This window comes from Strongylocentrotus purpuratus, unplaced genomic scaffold (genome assembly GCF_000002235.5).
Source record: "Strongylocentrotus purpuratus isolate Spur 01 unplaced genomic scaffold, Spur_5.0 spur5_scaffold_12, whole genome shotgun sequence".
Classification (NCBI taxonomy): domain Eukaryota; kingdom Metazoa; phylum Echinodermata; class Echinoidea; order Camarodonta; family Strongylocentrotidae; genus Strongylocentrotus; species Strongylocentrotus purpuratus.
The window spans coordinates 23,513,434-23,539,159 of record NW_022145597.1 but is presented as its reverse complement, the minus strand read 5'-3'; the positions used below and the strand labels follow the sequence as shown (position 1 = coordinate 23,539,159).

The window sequence follows — 25,726 nt, the reverse complement described above, 5'->3', positions numbered from 1 at the left end:
GTTTCGATGTCAGCTGGTCTTGTGAAAAGTCGGATAATATTCTTGTATAGATTTCCTGCGAGACGGTGTGTCTGGGTGTTGGTCTCGAGGACTGTAGCCATTTTGTTTTTTCTATAATTATATACACATATTTAAAGGCCTTCTGTACTAGAGTGGACAACAGGGATTAGACCACCCAGCGAGGTCACTGACAGGTGGCTATCTCATCAACTCATCTCACAATTAACATAAGAAAAAGAGGATCATGGGGGACCAACAGGCACCAATTAGGCATTGTTTTATATTATAGAGGGAGCAAGTAGCTACAATGTTGTTGTTGAGATTAATGGCGTTTCCATCGTCATTGCAAGTTGTCCAGTAGGCCTTTAATACTTCAATTCGTGTATTTCCTGGAGTAACCCCATAACCTTAGCGAGATTGATATTGGCCTGGTTAGGTTCATCGTTGCACTGCTCATCCGATACCAAATTGAACGTCGGAGGATCCAAAATCACAAAGGCCCTCTGGATTCTATTAGCTCCATCCTTTGAAATGAAAATCAAGTGAAATCAATTGAAATCAACAGTCACGATGACTAATACCATATCAAAAGTTTATAATATCAATAACAAGCACGCAACAAAGATAGCAAATATATTTGTAGAGCGCTTTGAGAGGGCCTTCGGTCCTGGAAAGCGCTATATTAGAACTAGCTATTACTATTATTATTATTTCTTCATTTTTGTTTATAATTCATAATATCCTTTTATTCACTGCGGTTATCTTTTTTGCCTTCCGTACACATCCAGATCGAGGGGACGATAGTCGAATTTTTGATATAAAATCAAGAGGCCTACAATGAATTTTATGTATCGGCTAGCACGGCCAAGAGAAGGATGAGTTAGGCTGTCAGCACATTTGTATTCTCACTAAGGTTTGTTCAGTTTTAATGGAAACATGAATTTGTTTCTACTGTTATATATTTATGTCGAAGCAGCGGGCCTTCTTTATATATTGATATTTTATTATTTATGGGTGAATAGCTGTCCAAGTGGCTGGGTTAGCACCCGTTGAACAAAGTAGGTAAAACCACACTATTCACTATACAAAAAAATCTGGTTGATTGATTAATTAATTAATTGATTGATATATCATCGGTCTAAATATATACTCTACTTTACTCACTATTTGAACGACAATGTTCTTTAAACATCCATCCACGGTGTTGCCAGCCTTTCTCAAGAGCGCATGTGATTGGCTAATGTCTTGTCCGATGACCTCAAGTTCTTGTCGGGTCAAGTCACGAGATTCACCCTTCAACCAGTGTTCAAGGTGCTGCACAACCGGGACGGGCCGAATAGTAAAAGGGGTAGCTATAGCCGTAGAAGAACCGTCTCCATCCCCAAAGCTGCTCTCTATATTTTACAAAAAGGAAACAACGAGCATAACACATTTAAAAGAAGTTGCATACAATTTTACTGAAGGGGGTGCTGCTTGTTCGTCGTTGTTTTTAGTCATATTTCAAAAATAAGATTTACTATTTTCATAAATATCCTATCGAGTCTCATGAGCTGCTCGGCCATTCATGTGAATACAGACGCGTAGGCAAGGGGGGGGGGGGGTGGGGGTCGAACCCCCCCCCCCTCATTTTTTTTTTTGGTGTGTGTTTTGGAGGAACTGCTCCCCCCCCCCCCCTTATTCAGCGGCTTGCTGAGTCGTTGCGAAATTTTCGGCGCGATTTTCAAATTTTGAACCCCCCCCCCCCCCCCCTGCGTACGCCCCTGTGTGAACACGACCGTATAGACTTTCAAAAATACCTTTATAATTCATCGTCGAATTAACATCATTGTCATATTCGCACATTGAACATTGTGATGCACAAGGATATTGATAGTGTCTAAGGTTGATGTGTTGAAAATCTTTGCAGTCACGTTTGTGGATGTTTTTAATGTAGGCATATAAGGCGATATAAATGGGATATTTAAAATGAATATGAAACGCTGGAAAATCATATGTAAAGTATTGAATGGATGGGATATTTAAAAAAATATGAAATAAATATTGAATGGAAATTACTTGAGACAGCCTCTGAGTACAGAGAGATAGAGATTCAAAGATCTTAGGATGCGGTGATCATTCATCACAATTCTGTCAGTAATATTTGATGCAGAACTTGCGTTGTAAAGTTGACCTCCAAATAATGGTTGTCTCCCTAATTGTTGATTGGCCAACAAGTTTTAGAAATGCAAAATGGCGTACCAATCGTTTTATTCGATTCTGTAACTGAATTGGCAGATTTCTTGGCCTTCTGTTTCTTCCCGTGCATACTAGAGAGTGTATAGAGGTAAGGGTTGAGAGATGAGTTGACAGGGAGGACGAAAACAGCAGTCCAGGCATACACCTATCAAAAGAATAAAAGCGAAGAAGACACTTTCATTAAGGAACAATCATCGAACAATCGAATTCAATGGAAAGACAAGCTCCGAGATAAGCCGAGAGCAAAACATCAGATTTCAGCAATGACTCTATTATAAACACATCACACAAATAGAAACAAATATAAATGCATTCGTTTATCTGCTAATTATTTTAACATTAATACATTTGTATTTTAACCTGTGTTCGATTGTGGTAATGAATAGTGATTATGGAACCAAGGTCAAAGCTTTGGAGCATCATTTTTACTGGAATCAGATATCTTATTTAACACGTTTCTTATATCTGCTGCCTCGTACTTTGGAAATTCGAAGTCTGTAAGATATGAAAGAAATGCACTCCTGACCGAAAAGGATTTTTGCATTCCACTCAGCCAGAAATCATTTACAGTTAGCGTTTTTTTTAATTTAGTTGAGTATGTAATGTTAGTTACATATAATTTTGTGGGTATTCACCTGAGCCGATATAGTAAGTTTCCCTGCCGCTGACAAGAGACCCATGACGATGATCGGGAACCAGCAAATTAGATCAGTTCCGACAATCAGTGACATCTTCCATGCCAACTTCATATCTTCAGTGAGTCTTTTGTCATCTCTGGATCCTTTACCTGTCTGAGCAATCATCTGTTTGGACTGTTGATAGCGGATGTACATAGCCAGGTAACAGAGCAGGGTCACAAGGAAGGCTACAAAATTGGCTCCAATGAACAAGGAGATTGAGTAATGCCATCCTGCAGGACGGTCAACGGTCAGAGGCAGAGCCAAACAGACCCCGGACTGTCCGTAGAAGTTGCCTTTGCTGTATGCTGGGATTACCACAGGTAGGACGCTAACCAGAGTTCCGAGACCCCAGATGATTAGCTGAGAACATCGAGCAGCTGTGGGGGAGAGATGGAGTCCTTGTTTGAAGGGGAGAAGGACGTGAATGCACCGGTCAACACTGATCATCATGATAAACATGACAGAAGCCTCACTTGATATGACCGAAAGCATCCCCGCCACCTTGCAGAGGGCGCTAGACTGCCATTCATCAGCATGCAAGGCATAGTTCCCCCTGTAGTAGATATCAGCAGATGCAATCGTGATCATGTACAGACCCATCATAAAATCAGAAATGGCCAAATTCGTGATGAAACTGGACTGAACAAAGGTTTTTCTGTCTTTCTTTTGATTGAATACCCTGTAGGCGAAGACGAACCCGTTTCCGATGAAAGCACTGCCTCCTAGAATCCAGATGAAAATCCGTAGAACTCCACTGGCCATGAGTTCTTCGCATGATGAGAATTGATCACGTGGTGCATTGCATCCGACCGAATCCACCAATCCAGCGAGACAACAAAAGACGTAACGGTCAGCATGTCTATTGAAAGAAATATGATATATTGGTTACGTTTAGAATCAATAACATGCTGACTTGAAAGTATAGTAAATATAAAATAAAACTACGTCAAATTTACTAGGACCCTACTAAATTTTGCTGATTTTCTTAAAGATTGAGGCATCATTAGTAAATTCATAATTGCATCATTATCCTTGTTTGTACATGTATATTATGATACTTTCTACTATTTACTATTAACTATTAACTATAAATTCCATTTAAGTAAAAACAAAAAAGTAATGTGGAAAGATGACATTTTTGACGAGTCTTACAACCGTTTTCTCAAAATATCTGATACGTGACCTTTCCATGCTTATACATTTTCCTTTTATAGTGAAAAAGCAGTAAGTTGCACGAAATGATCAAAAGAACTCTGTTCCTGGAAGAGTTTGGAATATGAAAAAATAAGTATACAGGGGAAATGGACGCTATAATGGTAATCCAAACACGAACTTTATCTTTATCTTTTGGGCCACGAATACAGGATTGTCTTTGATCTCTAATGATTTCGGATAGGTTTTTTTTGTGGATGTGACTGGGTCATATATACAAGCATTGCACTTAAATAATAAGTCAAGAGGCAGGTACCTTATTCATTTTAGCAAATAATGATTTAATGACACAGCTCGACGTTTCCTGACACTTTCCTCAAGAGCAAACTTTTTTCAAATTTTTTTTCAAAATTTTTACATCAAATAATCGGCCAAAACTAATAAATAATTGGCCAAAACGCATAACATTCCTGTGTCTTATTATTTCTGTTTCATCAAACCGTAAACATGAATTCTGCAATCATTGAACGGTCTAGTTTATATTAGATTTAAGAAACGAACATATGCTGTAGGTTCTCCAATCCTAGGAACATATCACGTCCTGTGTCTGTTGTGACGGTGATGTCGGTTCCACGAAGATCCCTGAAAAGAAATCCGTAAATCAATTTTATTCGTTTAACACGATCTCCAAATCTTCTCGGAAAATCAACCTTTCAAACAGCGATTCATTATAACCTAGGTCATCGCCCATTTAATGGTTTTGAACACTATACTGTTGCCGTATTATGTATTACATGTAATATCATTTCTATGGAATACACAATAGGGTACTGAAATTGCCTTTGAATTGATTTCTGGAAAGACTTGAGACTGTGTGGCGAAATGGCATTACAAGCTTATGTGGGTTACACAGTTTTTCAGAGTACAAGTAGTAAGCATTTATAATTGGGCAATATTCTACACATCTTTGGCTATTTAGATGCCGTGGTATAGTGGTTGATTCGAATAGAGGAATCGAATCCCAGCCCAGCACTAACGTCCTTTGGCAAGATATTGATCCACACTTGCCCCTCTCTATCCAGGCTGAAATGGGTACCTGTCATTTGCTGAGGTATTAAAAATTGCAGGGCCTTCAGTTAAAGCAGTATAAATATATTTATTTTTATTTTAACATTATAGATAACAAATAGGTTACATGAAAGATCTAATTAGATAACGGTTCTTACAATTCTTGGAGAAGGGTGAGATTCCCAAATGCCCCCGCCTCGACTAACGTGAGTGGATTTTTGGAAAGGTTTCTGAAAGAGATTAATGACAATAGAGTACAGTTTATTTATCATAAGTCGATCGCACTAAGAATGGTTTCACAAAGCAGAGACGATGGTTTTGCTGTTTGAAATCAAACAACTGTACCATTTTTCATTTAACAAAAATGTAATCGGAATTGTTCCATTTTCGAATGCTGCCACATTTCCTGTGCTGTCAATGGATGGAACTATACATTTACAAAGCTCCAATGTAATACCGATGTTTCCTGCTCTCTTTGAAATTTTATCGGAATCTTGCGTAGCTAGACTTTACTGAGATCAAAGGAGAAAATCCATCCAAATCAAAACGTAGGAGTGAGAGCTTTGAAGCTATATTGATGATAATAAAGTAACGTCATAAAGGTATGAGCCTTGGTTAACATGAATTCACAGGTTGATACTTACAACGTCTTCATACGAAAAAGACCATCAAAAGTACCTCGAAATAGACTGCGAATACTGTTCCTCGCCAAATTCCTGCAATGAAAAAAAAACACATTGGTATATACATGCATATATATCCCGGCATAAATGTTGGTAAACTGTACCTAATGTTGCCGAGTTGTGGTCATCACACTGTTCTTACTACCTGTATGCCTCAATTCTCCAAGTGCCAACAGTGTGATTGTATAAACTCTAATTACACTGTGGAACCATTATCCATAATTCTCCCCGTGATCACAGTGATGACACACATCCTGATCACACTGTGGTATCTATATATCACAGCCCATATAATGATCACTTTGTATGTAGTACCTGTATTCCTCAATTCTCCAAGTACCCACAGTGCGATTGTATTCGTTCTGATTACACTGTGGTACCTATATTTCACAGCCATCCCAGTGACCACAGTGGTTAGATGTATTCTGGGCTCCGTCTTATAAAGAGTTACGATTGATCCAGATCGTGCTAATATTCATTCTCGTCATGCTGTCGTTCCAATATTCCACAATTCTGCCCTTCTGGTGGACACAGTGTGATTGCAAGCAGTCCGTGGTACCTATATCTCACAGTTCTACCAGTGATCAGTGTGTTAATATCCAATATCGTCACGCTTCCGTACCAATATTCCACAATTCTCTTAGTGGCTACAATGGTCACATTCATTTTTACCACACTGTGGTCTCTTTATTTCACAGTTTTTTCGGTAGCCAAAGTGTGATAAATTTTACTCTGTGGGCATCAATATTCGTTAGGTATTAAGTTAAGCTCGTCTAGTGACCACAGTAGACCCATTATTATTCGTTCTCCTAAGATCCACAGTGTGACCAAATAAGCATAATGGGTCATGCTGTATTGAGAACCGTCCATGTAGCCATAGTGTAACACACTGACAATTATTTTGATATTGCATTTTTCTTAAATGTTATTCATTCTTAGTATCAAAGTTTGGCTGCTGTATGTTAACAAGGATTCTGGCATACCATTTGCCTCCTGCAGATCCGGTAGATTTATCGATCATTACCCGGATGTTCATTAGAAGTACTGTGGCTCTAAAGCGACGTTCTCGGTGAAATGCCAGTAGAAATGAAAACCTCTAGTACACAATACACAGGATCGTAAAGGACTACATACTTACAAATTCAAAAGATTTTTGTTTTCCAGAAATGAACCTTGTTGAATTTCTTCCAGAAATGATGCTTCCAAGTACCTGTAATTTATTCACAAATTAAAACCGGTATGTCCAATTATCTGTATCAGGTTGACAAAAAAAACCATTAACGAAAATCGTTTTGTTCTTTTTGTATCGTCACTAAGTCTTTCAAAAAGAAAAGAAGAGGAAATAAAATTAAAACTTAATCATACAATATCGCACATTGCTTGGCAAAGCACTTTCGTGTTGATATTGGTTCTGCGCCTATAATAATACAAAACAGTAATAAGAACAATACTAACAACAACAATCCTACTACTACTACTACTGCTGCTAATGATGCTGCTGCTGCTACTACTACTACTACTACTTCTACTAATAATAATACTAATACCAATAATAATATCATAGGATTCATAATACCTCAGTCACACCAACGCGACCGACCCCAGACAGAACAAAAATTACATTACCATCAGTGGCCAAGAATCGTTCGGATTGGGATCGGTGTGGAGTCGGGTTGGCGGTGTGACTAAGGTTAATAAAGGCCCAGATCGACCACTCGAAATCATTTACTTAAGGTGCACAAAAGGAAAAATCGCAAAAAGCACTTATACACAAAATAATAATTAGTCAAAGACCAAATTAAACGGATACTTACAAAGAAATCAAAGACGGCATCACTACGGGCATGAGTTGATTACGAGTCTCTTCTGTGACGTCATCATTCGTCACAATCCGCAATGATGAATTGCACGGGCCAGCTAGCCCATCGCAGATCAGAGATCTAAAGAAGATGATGGGTATAATATGGGTGAGTCTACACTGCACAAACAGGGAGATTTTAGGGATTAAACGTATTTTGTTCAAATGTCTGAGGACACCGGTACTTAAAAAACATGGACTAAGTAAAATGGAATGAAATAAAAACCTAAGTATCATCATATTTGGCTTCATGCTTAACTCAGAGCAATAACTTTCAAATCAAATCAGTTTATTTCTGTGAAAAACTGCTCCGAAACTATAGATTTTCATATTTCATCTTTTCATAAAATAAATCAGTTCAAATATTACATACCGCAATGATTGTGTGTACACAAGTGCATAACCTTGTAAATAAAATCTTGTGAAATATATATATTATAAATTATTTACAATTTTCTGAGCTGGCGGGGAAGGAGCTTAAGAGCGACCTGGTCCGGATGGCAGGAGTAGGATAATGCATCACACTTACAGCCTTGAGGGCATTGACCTGTTGGACAAACAAAATCCAATCCATTAACATGTTAATTCAAAATACCAGTATTGACAATATTTTAGTATTTCCTGACAATGATAATGTGTTCAGCATACATATATATATTATCATTCTATTGTTAATAGTATGATGTTATTGAAGTACCTACTTGACTACGTCATGATATATTTTACGCATAAAACTACGCGTATATATTACCATTATTCTTTTTTTTACCAATCATGCTAATATTAACAATATTTATCATTTTCTGTTAACAGTTTTTTATACAGTAATGTAAGTTTTCAATGTAAATTTTTACCACATTGACTACCGTACCCGAATCTGTACTACTTGATCAATATTCACTAATTCATTTATTTATTCCGTCGTTGTTGCTGTTGTTTTATCATTGTTGAAAGGGTAAGTGGTTTGATATTTTAACTAGAATGTACACAAGCCTAAAGTAACAACATTCAAATTAAATATACACGTCATTTGCTGTACAGGTGTATGAATCATACCATAATTATGTTCATTTCGGAAAAATAGTGAATATCACATACCACAAAATTCCTCATCGTCTTGTTTGGGACAGTGTATGATGTCATCGCACACGTGATCAAGACCGATACAATAGTGTTGCCCATGACATCGGTATGATCCATCCGGGCATTCATACTGATCTAAGTTTGATGTATAAAGCGGTAGAGGTTCAGTAATATATAAAACAGAAATATACATTAACTCTTTATAAACCACTAATTCTCCATTTGCCACTTTGAATTTTTCATGGCATAGATATACCAAAATCTTCGAGATTCTTTTCTTTTTCTTTTATGGACCTTAGAAGCTGCTTAATGGATTTCAAAAGATGGCAAAGAATATTTCTACAAAACCTAGTTTCACAACATACTAAGAGCTCGGGCTAAACAACTACGACGTAATTAAAGGTTTTAAAAAAACCTTTAGGTTCTCGAATTCGAACCCCAAATCAATGATATCGTTCAACCTGTCATGTCAATATCTTTCTGCAAACTTTAACAAAATGGCTCTGCGAATTTCTTTCGAATTGCCAATCGACTAGTGTATACACATATTATTATAATTGAATCCATCCATCTAATCTAATGAAAATCGTTGACCAAAGTCACCGCAAAAGGCTTCATCTTCTCCGGAGGGGCAGTCCATTTTCCCGTCACATCGATATCGGAGGGGGATGCAGTAAGAGGAGGGGCACTTTAGGTATGACTCCGGACACTCAAAATCATCTGTATAGAACGAAAAATTTTGAGAATATTAACTGAGAAACAATGCGTGATACACGCAAATGCGTAATATTTTTGACAAAAAAGTTTAAATGACCTGTGAATTCCTATAAGAAAAACGACTACGCCCTTCTTTTCCTTGATCTGTTTTTATGTATTATAACTGAATTTAAGTTCTTACTGCGGCTGTAAATAAACTCTTGGAAACAAGCACTTTATGAATGATAATTTTTAGGCAACATTTCCAAGAGCAAAGAAATGCCTTACACTTCAAAGTCATTCTTAAACTCGAAAAAGATATTCTCATGCTGACAAAAACGGATAAAATAAATTATATAGCTTTTTAGAATAAGCGTTTTAACACTCGTTAATACTGCTGGACATCATTGAAATTAAAATGGCGCCTACCACATGCTCTTAAATGTGTGACGTCACGACATCCGGCGAAGAAGCCATATTCATCTAGTTCATAAAGACATCGTGATGAGTGTGATGCGCATGCTCCGTTATTGCACACGATATCTGTAGCCGAATCACAGGCATCATCCGGATTGCCATAACCTGTACCAAAGACGTGAATAATCGAAACATTTAATCTGGGCAATTGACCTATGTGGGCTTTAAGTACAATAATAAGGTAACACTTTGAAGAAGGAGAAATACAGTGGATAGTATGCCTTATCTAAAGACCATTTCGTCTTCCCTATAATCGATTTTCAGGTGGAATAAAAAATCATCAGAAATGAGGAATAACGATCACATGACAACCACAAGCTGGCTTATTTTTAATTTTTTCATTTGTTTTGCCCTAGGGGAAATTAATATTGATTTACGACGATAAACACACTATTTGACCGGGCTAAATACTCAGTGGTTGTCCGGGTACAAGTAATCCAGTGGAAGTCATCCGGATTGGACTTGGTAATGTAGGAGATTGAAGAGTGACACGTACTCACCACACTCATATTCATCCTCGTTCGTATTTCCTATGCAGTCTATTACCCCATCACATTGTACCTTACTTGGAAAAAGCGAGCCGTCGTAGCACTGAAAGGCCGAAGGAGAAAGCTCCAACACTGTGTCGGGGGGGGGGGGGGGGGGGAGAAAAGATAGGATAGTATAAAACGTATACCTAGAATTTTGTTAATGATAGTGTGGATTGTAGAATTTAAATGCATCCCCTTACACATAGAATAGTGTGAAGATGACAAAATAGATTGCCCACAATATATCTAGAATAGATCGGTTTTACGGCGGAAAAAAGGTTAAGCGTCACTTCGTTAGAATATTGTGAAGTTGACAATATCAGCCGACAACCTCTAGGACGTGTTCTGGCAGAGAACCACTAATTCACAATGAAGTTTAAGAATTGACCAGATTAGAAAGCGCTTTTTATGTTTAAATTGTATTCCTTTTTTACATTTTGTTTAAACCACGTCACTTTGCCTCGTTTGCATTCTTGAATAAATTATTTAACGGCAAGGTATTGAGATAGAACTTATTTTTGTTAATGTGGAATGTCATAATAATTTAATGACCGAACATGGAAAATACAGCGATTTTTTTTCTTTTACCATAAAATTATCTTTTCATTGTTAGATCTACATCGTCCGCTATGGTTCAACGTTTATTTGGTCTGAAAACTAAATGTATCGCTTATACCCTAACTCCGTAATCACAATAATATGGACCAATAGGACCAAAGACTAACTTAAGACCTATAACCTACAATCACATAACACTAAACTGACGTATAAATAACGAAATAGGGCCTGTATGGTTATGTAGATCCACCGGACAATCCAAAATGGTTTTGTGGTATTTAACATTCGACATTTGTATTATAGTGTATGAAGTATAGTTATTACCACATCCATCTTCATCTGATTTATCGTAACAATGGCTGATGAAATCACATCTCTTGCCGGCTGGGATACACTGACCATTGCTACATGCAAACTCATCTTCAGTACAAGGCGGTAAGGCTGAAAGAAAAGTAAAACAGGTTAACAATGTCACATTTCCATGAGCATGCTTGTTGTTAACTTTGCGTGAGATACGAAATTTCATCACAAGCTTGTAGGCTCTGCTGTAGCACTTGTTGTTGGAGTCATTGAGGTTTTGGAAAATTAATTTTGCTTAAAGGTATACGTTTTTGAGAAAAAACATGAAAATTAGGTGGATACTGATTTTTTACAATTTTGATATATTATGATGCCCCTGTGGATGTGCTATAAGCACTAGAAAATTTACCGGTGGTCCCGTCGAATTTTGATAATATTCCAAATAGCGCCTACGGCCGTACAATGGTAGCTGCGACCATGAAAATATCAGAATATGTAGTTGTGATATACAATTTCCAAACGTGAATAGCTAAACGGTCGATTTTAGTGAAGAAGCATTGTTTTATATAGCTTAATTAATATCTTGACCTTGAGAGGGAACTATACAACATAAAGTTTATGATTTACAATTTCATAACTTTAGATTCGATTTCAACCGCGACAACGATCACTGAATAGAGTAGGATCGCATATGCTTCCAATATGTTCATTTGAACCAAATTCATGATCCCATACCAAAACTTTGTATTACCTTTAACTGGGTCAGCGCGCACTAGCGTTCGCGAAACAGACCGAAGTTCTCCTCACGCTTCGGTTTCGCGTATGTTTGCACGCACGTGAATGCAGCGGTCGCGTCGTCCGTAGTCGCATTATACCCGATTGGCCCCGAGTAGGGCCACGGGAAAGACACATGACACACTCCCTTTAAAAGAAAAGAAAAGAAAATCTCACTTACCACATTCACTTTCATCTGAGTTATCCAGGCAATGCGGGATGGAATCGCAATAAAAGGATATTGATATGCATGACCCGTCACTGCATCGAAACTGATCAGAATTACAAACTGAATCAGAAGAAAAAAAGTTGAATATTATTTTTGATAAATCTTTGTCTAGTACGTTGTTCCTTAATTTATCGATTATCAATTTCTTTCAATGCTAACTCAATAAGAATGACATACAAGAGTGTCAATATTTCGAAATTCTTGACATGTTAGAGTTGAGGCTTTAGAGTTTTGTATTGTATTGTATTGTATTTATTTATTTACGGTAAATATCCACAATCACCATCCACCTTCGAACCAAACAGCTTTTCGGCGGTTCCGCGTGCACTTTGTTTAACAAAAAACAGGTAAAATGAACATAATCGTATTAGCAAACAAATAATTTATAGAACAAATTTAGATATCTACAATAAAATATTTGAGAGAAAACTATAAACCACAAACAAAGAATCAAACTGTGTATTTAGTTATCGTTACCTTAAAGTGGCCCGGGCTACTTCTTTTTTTTCTGATCTTTATAATTTTTAGCGCTTCCCTATACTAGTAGGTATACAATTGTGTATCATAATGAAATCCTGTTAACACCAAAACGTACCACAGGAGAAGGATTAGGGACCAACAAATATGTAAATTTTTTTGTAAGGAGTCATGAGAATTTGAGATTTTGGATTTTATAAGTGAATTGCTTTGATTTGATCTGTACTTTACCTTCTTGACAACTCTCTTCATCGCTCCCGTATAAACAGTCCGTTACTCCATCACAAACAATTGCCTTACTGATGCATTCACCCGCAGAACATTGGAAAAGTCTAGTCCCGCAGTACCTGACAGAGTCTAAATGAAGCAATAGAATGGTAAATTTATTTTCCACTTTATCAGATACTACATTGCAACTGAACATAATATTAATAATAATAGTGGGTTCTTGTATAGCGCTCATGTCAGTCAGATTTGACCCTGCTGGCGCTCCCGATTATTACCCTGGCTTTAGCACGGCTGCCATACGGCGCTCTAGCATTTCAAGGAATAAATTCCTACCAGGTACCCATTTATTTCACCTGGGTGGAGTGTGGCATGAGATGCACATCGTAAAAGTTTCACGTAATTATGAAAAACATAGAAGTAACTGTTAAAATATTGTACTAAAAATGAGACAAGCGCCGTGTAAACAAGATAAATTGGACGCCGATCTATTAAGAAAGCAAGACGTCGTTCGACGTAAAGGACAGGGGTTTATAGGTAACGTTTATATATATTTTGTATATAGATTAGCGCGTAAAGAATGGTAAAATCACATTGTATTAGAATATTAAGTATGCGTAAGTTTTGTATACTATTCAAAATACCGTTCTTATTATAGCAATTCTAATTGTTATTTCACACATATATAATAGATTCCACTCGAAGTCTTTCAATTGAAAGTGCGAAATTATCCATCAGAAATGAAATTTAAACGTATTATGACCATGTTTTGCTACCTACTAGAAACAAAGCATGGAGAAGTATCTTACCTATTGATGGTAAATGTATTAGTAATTCCCCTGATAGATCTGTGAAAAGAGTAAAAGTAAACCAAGGAAACAAACTATTATAGCATACAGATCACGTACTTTTCGACATTTTGAAAAGAGAACTTTTAAAACTAAGTCTGTAACTATGTACATTGTACCATGAATATGATAGGCAGACCGAAGATTAGTGCAAATAAGAGTCACTTCTTATTCTTACACAAAATTGTGTGTGTGTGAGTGGAGGTGTAAGTGTGAGTGTGTCTTGGTGTATTTCATATATTGGGATACTCGTACATTTTTCAAGCAATGAAAATTGTCTCGTTTAACTTTTTGCTACACCATCTCATAGATATTCCAAAAAGTGGTATTAATTTACATCGTACATGTATATATAATTGTGGGGGTGGGTGTGTGTTTGTGTGGCTAGATTAAATCACTGTACCTGGCGTTCCGGATGCTTCTGTTTCACATATGAACTGCTTTGTTTCAGGAGATGCACACGCTACATCATGCCAGAGATTGGTCGACAGATCTGTCGAAGTGGCTGAATCGAAGACTAGCATCGTGCATGCTTCCAGTAAACCTCCATTAGGCTGTCTGTCACCTCCTGCTCCTCTGAAAATTTATCAACAATTTATTTACAATTTTCACGTTATTTTAGCGAACATTTCTTTCTGAAATGCAACTTTTAATACGAAAATAGTAATAAAGTCTTCAACTTATCAAAACATTAATGTGCCAAAAAAAATATTCGTGCGATTCTATTATAAATATATTATGTAAGAAGCAATAGAAGAAGGTTATCATTCAAAATAGTGTGTACATGGGATGCTTTGGTACACCTGCACTTCGTGGTTCGGTATGCGCCTTCGACTTTATTTCGCTGACTGAACAAGAATATTGTTTAAACGTAATCCATATATCCTACATAGAATATACTGAGCTGAATCACAGAAATGATTCAGAAAAATGAATACAATTTAATAAAATAATTAGGACTATTTACTTTTAAACAGGATACAACTTACATAAGGTTTAAAAATAACAATTTTATGCGAAATATTACTTTCCATCACGTGACTTACTGAGGAGGACTGTACCAATCTGTGTAAGACATAGGGGTGCCGTCATTCCAATAGAAAACTCCACGTTCATCTCTTCTGCCGAGACCTACGATCAAAACGTGCGAACAGTTCAGTCGTCAAATTTAGTCCATATTTTTAAAAATTTGCCTCTTAAAACAAAAAATGCTTTGCAATTCTGTAATAACATAAAGACATCATCTGAGCAGAAGAGAAGCAATATGATTGGTCCACTTTGGATACTTCTCGCAAGGTCTGCTTGCACGACCATGTGTCAACCATCTTGACAATTATTTGCTAATGCATGAAGTGCTCGCAATTGCACAAGCCACGAAGATTCAAGAGGGGTCGATTGAACAGTCAGAGAGACGGTCGCTTTTGGAGGACAATGGATACCTTCCGTTTACAAGAAAGTTTCGCAATAAGTAAACACCGTTATCCATATCAATTCCTTTCATAGCAAAAGCGCTCCTCACAATTTCTGTAAATTTGGCAGTTTAACGATACGCGTACCGCCTTGACCGGACTGTGCGGTATCTGTGCAGTTCTGTGAGTAGAGAGGTCGGGCTGTATTCATTATTTCTTTGGGGTGCATAAATTGCTCTAATTATACGTACGCGTGTAATGCGCAAGTTTATTGTGACGGCACTAAACCCATCCCACTAATTGTTCCCCTATTTTCATAATGGTACTGAACCAATGAAATGTAGTGCAGTGCGCTCGTACGCGCTGCGCTGCGTGTGTACATGTACTGTACTTATGCATGTTCAGTTATATGTGTATGCATAGCATTACGTACATGCATACAGGGCTAGCTGGCACAAAACCCTGGGTCGGGCTTCTAAAATGGGACATGAAGCATGATTTGACATGAAAATTGACGGAGCTAAAAATGAGTCAATCAAAATGAAATTTATATGTATGAAAAGCTTACGTATCATATGTCATTGTCTGTGATTGAGGATTTACAAATTTGACGCAAAACGCGTTGCTGCAAAGTTAAAGATTGGTTTATTGAAAGGCAATCGAGCACAGTGCGACCGATCCATTGACATTGTGTATGAGAGAGTAATTTTTTTTAAATGGATTGTAAAGTTCAACGTCAAAGTGACGGAGGTTTTTTTTCAAGTAAGGGCATGGTTTTACATGGAATGTAAAGGAAATGTTTCCTTCTTCTCATATCTCGATTGAGGATATTATTCTCAATTTCGATTTTTAATGGTAAAGAAAAGTGTAAAAAGATGTCGAGAATTTTACCATATGTCATGTAATATAAAATGCGCGCGGGTCGGTTGATCTCCCAAAAGGAGCGCGAAGGAATTGATATGGAGCCACGCTGCCCAATACGACCCTGCGTAAAGCTGTATAATGTATGGCAGTTGCTGTTCCGAGCAAACTATATCAAATGTGTCCAAGCGACGTAACGATGTTTTATCATAACTTAATCACAACCATTAAATAATTAATGAATGATACATATTTGGAAAGCTTAGAGTCTCCTCTTTCAGTTGATGCTACTCATGGTTCACGCATGAGTGATTAAAAGCAATTTGAAGGAAGGAAACCAAAAAGTAATTTGGCGGGCGGTATCTGAATTTCAAAGAAAAATTCATATTTATAGAAAGTTCATTTTCTGCTCTTTCATATGATACCTCAATCAAGAAAAATAAGCCAGGAATAACAAAGTTCTGTTTGTTTAAAGTAGCCCTTACATTTTCATAATTTTAACAAACGAATTCGTTTTCACTGGGGGCCTGCCGAAGCAAAAAGCAGATTTGACAAAAGACTTAAGTCCGTTTCGTTGACAATCAGCCATGCATGAAGACTCTCGTCTACGAGCAGAAACTCAACTTTCTAGAAATGTGAATTTTTCTTCGAAATTCAGATACCGCCCGCCAAATGTCTTTTTGGTTTCCTTCCTTCAAATTGCTTTTATTCACTCAGGCGTGAAATATGCATTATCTGAGTAGCATCACATGAAAGAGGAGACTCTAAGCTTTCCAAATATGTATCATTCATTAATTATAGTTGTGATTAAGTTATGATAGAACATCGATACTTCTCGGTTTCGTTTTTTCTGGGACGCACTGTGTATACAAAAGATTTTCAAATTTAATTCATATCTGTCATGTTTCATAGGGATGCGTGCAGCGGTGGAGTGAGTAGCGTGGCTGAAAAATAAGACGTCTTCACTGGCCATCGCATAACTATCTTGCTAATGAAGGGCATTCTCTTTCCTCAAAACACGTCCGTCTCTCCGCACTATCTGTACTAGTTTAAAGGAGGGTTAAGACCACTCTGCAAGGTCACTGGACAGGTGGTTATCTCATCAACTCAGCTCTTAATTAACATAAGAAAAAGAGGATCATGGGGGACCAATGGTCACCGATTAGGCATTGTTTTCTATATAGAGGGAGCAAGTAGCTACCAGTACGACAGTGGGGCTTTAAAGATCGTCATAAAGCACAGAGTGGCGATGATCAAGATGTTAAACAGAGACCAAAGAAGTACCAATGCATGCTCTCAAGAGGTCTCGAGACATATATAGTGACTGTTATATGTTAAAGCAAAAGACTTTTAGGTACACCTATACTTTCCTATATACGTCTCGGTCTCTGTCGCGTCCCATTGGGAAGAAATCATATAATGTAGAAAGACCATCTCGTCCTCATCACGAATGCTGACTAGATGACCCTTAGGGTTCTCCTGGCATAACAGTTCTGCCTCGTTCCATGTACGTGCTTCTGAGTTGATATAGAGCCGGTAACACGAGCCTTGGAAAACATCCCATCCATCAGGACATGTGTGATCTATATTTCGAATTAAAAAAATAAGATATAAGGTTATAAAACAAATGGTTGAAACACAAAAAAATCCCAGGATGGAATTGGTCAAATGTCAACGGTTGTTCCGGCGACAATTTCTCCGCGGTCAGCATCCTACAAAAAGCGCATTCCTAACCTGAACCTTGGATCAAGCATTACACCTAGTCCTAACCACAAACCTAATATAAAGCCCAGTTGCAACCCTAACTCTTTCTCTACATCTTTGGTGAAAGAAAAGCCCGGAGCAAGTGTCACATGAGCACACGTCGGGTCACCATGGCAACACACTATTTAACCGTTATAAGGGGTAATGTTGACGATTGTTGAGACCCATTAGCCACCTGATACCAATAATCGAGCCAGTAAGGTATCGAAGCAGGTGACCCAAAGTCGCTCAGTATATATCAGAGCAGAATATATATTCTGTAACCCAGGTGACATAGTTGCAATAGTAATGAACTGGAACTATATTGTCTCCTGGATTATACTGATGACCCAGTAAGATACTGTAAAACTAGTCGTCCAGCGCGCGCGCGCTACTCAGCTACTGTAGATCACCGCCTCTGGATTATATTCTGTAACAGTAACTTACTGTGGAAGGCTTGTGCGGAATACGCGTGCGTACCATTAGGCAGCCTGTGCCATATCCTGCATGCTCGACCGGCTGTAGCGGCGGATCCAAGAGTTTTTTTTTTTAAGGAGGGGCATGAAGTGTTATATCGGCATGGGTCCCGGGCCAAAGGGCCCCGGAAAAAAATTGAACTATAAGATGCTTTAAGGTACATTCTGAGGCATTTCTGAATGCGTAAACTGAACATTTATTTGAAAATTCTGGGCTTTTCCCTGTTTTTTTTCGGAAGGAAAAGGGGGCATGCACCCCAACGCTCCCCATGGGTCCGGCCCTGGCAAGGCTAGCTAGCTCGACGCGATCCGGCAGGGCTAGCTCTCTGCAGTACGCCCAGGACTGGCGTCGACCGCCGGCGCCGCCGCTAGACCCGCCAGAGCGCCTAGCTAGATACCGTACCTGCAGCTAGCATCAGCTACAGTTTCAGCTGGTCGGCGCAGCTTTTTAGCCTTGCCTATGCTGCTGGTGGTTCCTTGTCTTCACTCCAAAAATATCTACAATGTATACCGTAAGTTTTAAATATGTCTATAGATATTCATCTTAGAGGAATAATCGATAAGGACTAGATCTAGGCCTAGTCTGATATTGTTTGAAAAACATTTGCCTTTGTATTTCATGAATAGTCCCAAATATAAACTTTTCTGTGTGTGATTCCATCGTTATTTGTGTGTGTGTGTGTTGGCAATTTTTCTACGAAAAAGTGTTGTACAATCAAAATTCATCCAACTTGAGCATACCAAATTCCACTTCACACTCCTATAATTTCAATGCATAAGGTCTAGCCATTAATTAACCGGTATCAACCTCATGAAAATCATTGGATTTTACTAAGTTAAACTAACAAATTACTTTTCCACACACTGGCATGCATGATCTAACAGGTCTACAAAACGAATACCGGTAGCCTAGATCTAGATCTAGATCTAGGCCTACTAAATTATAAATAGGAGAAATTGTAAATTATTGTTCAATTGAATATTGAATATGAATCACGATGCTTCAAAATCATACTGCAGTTTAAATAACCTAAAAAAATCAGTTCTCTTATTTAATTTCATGATTCACACTCACAGCTCAAAATCCCGTTGAAAAACTGAAGAAACTGCCCCTTGATTTTATTCCATTGCACTTTGTTTCACTAGCGTTTGCGCATCGATAGACTTTATGATAGACTCTGTCTAGATCAACAGAAAATTCAAAGAAATTTTGGGCAAATCTTGATGAAACTGCGGCTATTTGTGCTGCTCACTCTCCTCATTTGGCATGTTTGGCGCTATAGCCAATGTACTATGTAGGTATTTAATTTAAAATAATTATTATAAAGTCAAAATGACTAGTATATTGTCTACACATTCTTGGCATGCTTGTGAAATATTCCACCACTCATTCAAGGACTCTGCACAGTAAAGCCTAACGGTTCATTGTGCGCAATGCTTGCACATGTTATGTCTGTAGATTATATAGGCCTACACGAAGAAAAAAAAATGGTTTATTCACAAAATCAGTAGAGGTGCTAGTACGAGAATAAGCATTGTCCGCATAAACGACAATACCCTCGTAAATGCAGACCATTCGCATCCAGAAAAATAAGGATCATCCGCATTTTCGTGAAGGATCCGGATTCCCGATCCGCGCGTTGGTGATGCGAAAAAACGGATTTCGCGATGATGCTCCATAATGCATTTTACACTTACGCAGAGACTTTCACGTTATGAACAATAAATCCTAGGGAAGACGGACAACCCATAGAAAGTATAGACGGTGAACTGGAGGTATGTTATTACGCAGAATCCGTTTTTCGCATTAATTGCCAGCACGCGGATCAGGAACCCTGTACCTGCAGAACACCGAAGAAGAAAAAACGTCCGTGAAAATTGCAGACAATCCTTATTTTTTTAGGTCGAGACTTGTCCGTGTTTACCAGGATATTTTTGTTTATGCGGACAATCTTCATTCTCAGACCAGTGCCCCTACTGAAAATGGCAATATTCCTCACATCAATTCCACTCTTAGAGAAATAACTTGGCACAAAGTACCCTGCAGGAAGTCAAGCTAGGGCCATGCAAGGACAAGTAAAAGGGCCACATCCAATCCATTGTAATTTGCAATTATAATTCTTTTTCTTTTTCATAAAGATAGAGAATAATAGGAATAACTCATTGTTAAAAATACACATCACATATGATTTGAACAAAAATACTATGCAAACATTATCTATTTTTCTATTTGGGACTATTAAATGGCAAAATGGAATGATGATGCATTTTGGAGCAGGCAGCATGTTCTTGGCCATCAACACATAATTACCAGGATTTTTCACTGAATATTTTTTAGATGGAATATATTAATTGTTCTTTATGTTATAATTTAATTATATTTTAATCAATCAGATTTCATATTTTTCATTGAAATGAGTTATCAATGTAATTTTTTTGGGGTAAAATTGTTTCTTAGGATCATACACTGGCCAAACTTTATTTTTGAAGAAAAAAAATGTTATTGTTTTGGTAATTACTGTTGTAATCTAACAATACGAACAAGCAAAGGGCGTATACAGTAGTACACAATAAGCACTGACTTGAACAATTCAGGGAAAGCTATTTATAGTGGGAGGGGGGGGGGGTAATGATCCTATGCACCTAATTCTGCATTGGTGTAGTACGTAGTTCCCATCATTTGCGATTTCCCCAGTGGTGTTATAAATTTGCTTGCATCTTCACATTGGAGTGAATGTTGTTATAGGGTTCTATAGACTATTACCCCCCCCCCCCCCCCCGGACAATCACCCCTGACAATTACCGCAAAAGGACATTTTACCCCCCCCCCCCCCCACACCCTCTGAAAACTTAGCCCCCCCCCCCCCCAACCCCCAATTGAAGCTGTTATTCAACCCTTACACTGACAGCAGTGATCAAGGTTGACCTCTCAGTCATGAATATAAGCCATAAGGGGGAGGGGGGGGGGGGTTATACTTTGCACCATACAAGTAGGGTGATCCTATACACCCAATTTTGCATCCAGTGGTTCCTATCATTTGTGATTTTTCCAAACATTATTTAAGTCAATTTTATAAATTCGCTTGCATCTTCAAATTGGAGTGATCGAATGCCGTTTTAGCAATATTTTAATTTATTTTCATATTGCATCTTTTTAATACAAACAGAAAACCTAACATGCTTGAAGATGTAGGAGATCCTCGCTATCCATCCACCTTCGCAGCTTCTTTTGCCTCACAATTACCTCTGTCACAAGTCCTATTAAACACCGTGCCTGATTCTAGTGCAGATGACAGCACTGGGGACACTTCGCCTCAATTGAAGCTGTTATACAACCCTTAGACACAACCACTTGCCTGCTAATTACCTGCTATGAAAGAAATTACATATTGTGGTAGGTACATTAAAGCAGCAATGGGAATGTGGGGCTGTCTCACTGACAGCAGTGATCATGGTTGACGTACTCTCAGTCGTATAATCATCATGGGCGGGGGTCATACGTTGATGCTGTACAAGTAGCATGAACCTATACACCTAATTCTACATCCAGTGTTCCCATCATTTGTGATTTTCCCAGAGATTAAGTCAATTTTATAAATTTCCTTGCATCTTCACATTTGAGTGAATTTTGTTTTAGCATGGGACATGGGAGGGGGAGGGGGTCATACTTTGATGCCATACGAGTAGCATGATCCTATACACCCAATTCTACATTTAGTGTTCTCATCATTTGTGATTTTCCCAGAGATTAAGTCAATTTTATAAATTTCCTTGCATCTTCACATTTGAGTGAATTTTGTTTTAGCATGGGGCATGGGGGGGGGGGGGGGGGTCATACTTTGATGTCATACAAGTAACATGATTCTGTACACCCAATTCTGTTTTAAGTTTCGTTTATAGATTTGATTGCATTTGACATTCTTGAACATGTACATGTACGATATCCTCGCTATCCTTCCACCTTCACAGCTTCTTTGGCCTCACAATTACTTCTGTCACATACAAGTCCTAACACCATGCCTGCTTTTGGTGCAGGGAGCCTAAAGGGCATTTCCAATTTCCTTTGGTTGTTGCCACTTTATTTTTAATGAATGCGTTTTAAGCCTTGTAATTGCGATATCTTAGTAATCATTTGAGGTATGAACTTCAAACCTGCTAATAGTATGTATCACTTTAGGAAGACAATCTGATTACATTTTGGGGTAAGTAGGTCAAAGGTCACATAAGGATTTCTCTTTATGCCAATAGAAAAAACTCTCACATTGTTTAATACAGATAACGTTATAGAATTTACACAATGGAGGGATTTTATTTTTTATTTTTTAATCTCTGAAACCCAAAACTGTACAAAATCCAGGAATGAAAATTTAATCTAATGATACTTTGATCTCAAGATATATGTTTTGGCGGACCCACCTCCCACTAGCATAGAGTGTTGAAAGAGTCACACACTTTTTACAGCAAACGTTATTGTTGAGGCATAACATAAACTGTTTTGCGAGAACGTGCAGTTTTCTTCATGTTGGACTGTTTTCAAGATATGTAATTTTCGATCTTTACCAATTAGCATTGCATCTGTTGGATCATTTAGAAGAAACACCTACTTATGATATTCATATTAATGTTTAAATGTGCCACATTAATCTGTACAAGTAAAAAGGGTATTTATTCAAGATTAAAATGATCGTGTTTAAGCCTATATTATACACTATTTATTTTAAAAAAAATCAGTAATGTGAAGATAAGTTGAGGCTAGCAGTCTGCAATACTTTGAAACAGATAAAGTCCTGCAAAGGAAACAAAATAGAGCCTCAAGCACGTTAGGAAATGTGTGTCGAAGTGTTGAAATGAAAAATTATCTTACAGTAGTCTGATTGGTGTCCCTTTTTTATCTCCTTTGCAGCTTTACTCAAGCTCAGCATCCATTATTACATTATTCCTTCACTTTTTATCAAAATTTAATGAATTTTTTCTTTTCTCTTTTGTTTCTTTTATTTGATAGAGCTACTAGCAAAGGAACAACTTCAACACTGCATCAAATGGCTCGACCAAAGTTATCAGTGGAGCAATATTCACCTGGTTTCCCCAAAACAAAACAGCACATCCCAAAGAATGGTGAACTCCAGTTGAAAAGACATGCGATTCTGAAATAACCATGGTCATTTCAGACATCTTGCGGGAGAATTAAAATGGGCAAGAACAGTCAGTGATTTAGATACATTTTACCATCAGGAGCATTCACTGCATTGCACAGTATGTAACTGAATAGTTGGAGAGAAACTGGACTCTGTGTAACTACATGTATACTAGACATGACAAGTACAGAAGTACTAGCTAGTAATGGACAAGGAATTTTACTCACGTGAGCAGTTCAAAACCGAATCCAAGTAAGTTTTCCTCAAGTGTATCCAACCAGTCCTTCAAATGCTGCACCTAGACCACAAGGCCATCCAAAACTGCACCACTCCGACAATTCTGGGAGTTATATTACAGTCAGATCTCAAATGGAATTTCAAGTGCCGGCAAGCGACTATACATTTACGACATCTCAGAGTATCATGTGAAGATCTAGCAGACATCTTCTCGACATATCCGATCTTCGCTAGAATACGCTTCTCCAGTTTGGTCCACATCAATTTCCCGAACAGTTATCTTGCAGTCTGAAGAAAGTGCAGAAACGTGTCTGCTGTATTATCCTTGGATAAGAACAGTTGTATGAAACCACTCGTTTCTCTCCAGAGTCTAACTTCTTGCCGTCTTGCCCTTCTTGAATCCTTTTCTCTCAAACTGTTTAAGTCATCACGAGATCGAATTATGTTCTACCGCCAACTCGTCGCCAAACCTCTTGCCATGAACTCTCAAACTCTCTACACATAACTATACCCTATTGTAGAACTGAGAGACACCACACTTCAATTATTCCCTTTATCGTACGACTCTTTAACAACTAACTGTGATTTTAATTATCTTTGTCATGTTTGTATTTATTTGTTTTTGCTTACCATATTATTGTTTTTCATTCTTCTCTTTTCCATTCTTCATTCTTTTATCCTCCCCTCTCATGTACTTTTTCTCCTTCTCTCTAAATCAGCAATTAAAGTACTTACATGCATTATGATTATTATTACAATTTTGATTAATTACAAAAGAGTCATCTCAGAATGAAGTATCTTTTTAAAGGTAAAGACCAGTATTGGACACGCCCCAATTTCAAAAAATGAAATGGAAACTCTCATTACCAATCATGTAAAAGAATATGTTTTGACTAATACATGTACATGATGATAAAAAATTTGCCGGGAAACCGCCTACTAATTCATATATTTGGTAAATTTGTTTCTCTCGTGGTCGTGTGAGAGATATAGGGTAGTCCCATATACATCTTTCTGTGTATAGTGCTTGTAACTTTACGAAGAATGGGCCAAAATTCTTATCATTTTGATGATTCCAGAACTTTGCAGATGCTAGATGCTAGATGATCAACCTTTTCTGATCGATTCCACAACGTTTCTTTCACAATGCAATCGCATGACCATTACTGGTCTCTACCTTTAATCAATCTTTTTATTCATTATGTTTAGCTTGTAATTAGGTTTTTCACACCAATTAACCAATGTATCGGTTATTACAGAATTTTAAAATCACAATTATAGGCATGTATTTTCTGAGAGGGTGGTGTTGACTTTTTGTGACTGCTTTTATTTGTGTTTGCGATGGGATTTCATTTCTTTCATTACCCATTGTCGGTTTAATTCAAAACTGTATGAGTTTTAGAGCTCAATAAGTATTAAGTCTTATTTAGGTATCAACAAAAGCTTATACTCTGAACATAATTGTTTAAATATAAGGTTATACTATTTACAATTGCTATACAATTTCTATTTGGAGCATTTTTGGGGTACTAAAGTTCTTGCTAGATGTTAATCCAATGAAAAGTCATGCGTAAACAATTTTCAATATTATTATTCTACTCAAAGAAAAGAACGGGGTGATTTTTTTCCTATTTGTATACCTTTTTTCCTGTGTTTGGTACTAAATTTGTCATTATAGGAAATATATATTTTTGAAGTCATTGCCAATTTTCATGAGTTCGGCTCATGGTCAATTTTAGTTGAATTTTTATTTTGGCATGTATTCTTTGGTAGCAAAAATACACCCATCACATTAGGTAATTAAGCTAAGAGTAATTGCTGGTAAATTTTCGAATTCTCTGGTGTACAAGTTTTATATAATCTCTCTATCTTTTATGAGGGAAAAGGTTAAACAAGTACCTACAGTCTTCTCAGAAAATAGTGCATGTACAGTGTAAGTTTAACTTAAATAATTGATATTCCTGTTATAGGCAGTTTAAGACTTTTCAACTG

The 25,726-nt window shown here is 37.5% G+C and overlaps 1 protein-coding gene and 1 long non-coding RNA gene across 2 annotated transcripts; one reads left to right on the top strand and one right to left on the bottom strand.

Annotated features, from left to right (window-relative positions):
• Positions 1-266: 266 nt before the first annotated feature.
• Positions 267-15,493, bottom strand: LOC105445020 (G-protein coupled receptor GRL101-like). The gene is made up of 17 exons (XM_030981436.1): positions 15,430-15,493; positions 14,920-15,004; positions 14,277-14,449; positions 12,501-12,556; positions 11,345-11,461; positions 10,433-10,523; positions 9,885-10,037; positions 8,127-8,223; positions 7,633-7,758; positions 6,957-7,028; positions 5,780-5,851; positions 5,294-5,365; positions 4,629-4,709; positions 2,871-3,774; positions 2,239-2,380; positions 1,165-1,394; positions 267-524 (listed from the first exon to the last, which is right to left on the bottom strand). Exons 1-17 carry the CDS (start codon positions 15,491-15,493, stop codon positions 366-368), a joined length of 2,694 nt encoding a protein of 897 aa, XP_030837296.1. The 3' UTR covers positions 267-365.
• Positions 15,494-18,581: 3,088 nt separating this feature from the next.
• Positions 18,582-24,477, top strand: LOC105437014. Its single transcript, XR_004063576.1, has 3 exons — positions 18,582-18,874; positions 21,530-21,756; positions 23,365-24,477. It is a non-coding gene; the product is annotated as an uncharacterized LOC105437014 (long non-coding RNA).
• Positions 24,478-25,726: the final 1,249 nt, after the last annotated feature.